The following is a 1,250-nucleotide window of genomic DNA, read 5'->3' as shown; positions in this document are numbered from 1 at the left end:
CGTGGCCACTCGTGAGAGGAGGGAACGCTCGCTGTCCGAGTGCTCGCTGTCAGAAGATCAGTGAACAACCAAGAGTGTGAAATCACCATGCTGGAGTGTCCTTTTCTTTTTTTCCCCACAGTTTTTACGTTTATTTCTCTGCAAGTGGTATGCTCCATGTTAAAGAAGTTAGAATTATGCTTTTATAAGAGCCAGTCAATATAGATTTACATGTACTTTTTTTTTTCTCTGTTTACCTCATGTTCTTTTATCTCTCTTTATTTTACATTTTAGCTGCTTTGTTAGCCAGTCAGCATAATGAAGTAATATAACAGGTCAGCCAACCACCATTTGTAGATTTGTTTACTTTGCAGATTTGGTGTATATATATTCAAATTAATGTATTTTTTTCTTTTAATAACTGTGAATGCAGTTTGATTTGGTTTAGTTTTAAGTGCTGGATTCATGTGCTCTCTTGTCTAAGCTACAACTACATCGCCACCTAGTGACTGCAATAGTTTACGACAGGCATGGAAACTTCAACCTTCTTCAGTCATGCTCTTCTTCTTGGCACAATTATCACTGGGGCATGTGAGGAGTTTTGTAGTCATGATTGATAGTAATTGACAAAGCAAATACTAAGTGTGTTTTGCAAAGCAAACTGCACCCAGATGGGGTGACTTGGCATTTTTCTTGTATTGATACAAGACCTGATATTGAGTGTAAATAGAAAAATGAAACGATCAAATTTGCTTAACACAGAGTGGTGTGTTTAAAGCAAGTCCAAACCACCATGATTTATGTTCTTTTCGTCTGACCTCTTGTAAATCAAAACTGTAACTAATAGAGACTGAATATGATTGTTTGTATATGAGTTAATGTGAAGTAAATGAATGTGCATGAGGGTGCATTTGCACTCCTGATCATGGTTTCTGTGCATGAAGCTGGGGTCTCTGGCTCAGAATGTCTTTACTGTATGCCATTTGATTTGCTTTTTCTTGAATCTTATTGCTGTTATAAGTACTAGTTACAAATAAAGGCTTTATTTCCAGAAGGAATACTGGTTGAAATGATTGTGGTCACTACGTCTGTCTTTTAGTCCAATAGATGGTAACAGAACATTTTATTCAGGCTGATGTGAATTACAGGTTGTCATCAGTTTTCCCCAAACTATAGTAGTGAAAATGTTTAAAAGTTGTCAAAAAATAAATAAAAAATACATATATAGTTCTTACATTTTGAATAGTTTAACTAAAGAAATTAGGCTTGCA

The 1,250-nt window shown here is 35.5% G+C and overlaps 1 protein-coding gene across 2 annotated transcripts in view; it reads left to right on the top strand.

Annotated features, from left to right (window-relative positions):
• The window catches only part of LOC107661289 (cystathionine beta-synthase-like), a 22,402-nt gene extending 21,353 nt beyond the window's left edge, over positions 1-1,049 (top strand). For both annotated transcript variants that reach the window (XM_016450785.1, XM_016450786.1), the window contains one exon: positions 1-1,049. In XM_016450785.1, coding sequence (XP_016306271.1) covers positions 1-80 — 80 coding nt within the window. In that variant the 3' untranslated portion in view covers positions 81-1,049.
• Positions 1,050-1,250: the final 201 nt, after the last annotated feature.

This window comes from Sinocyclocheilus anshuiensis, unplaced genomic scaffold (assembly GCF_001515605.1).
Source record: "Sinocyclocheilus anshuiensis isolate Anshui unplaced genomic scaffold, SAMN03320099.WGS_v1.1 scaffold507, whole genome shotgun sequence".
Classification (NCBI taxonomy): Eukaryota; Metazoa; Chordata; class Actinopteri; order Cypriniformes; family Cyprinidae; genus Sinocyclocheilus; species Sinocyclocheilus anshuiensis.
This window is presented reverse-complemented; position numbering and strand designations above follow the sequence as displayed.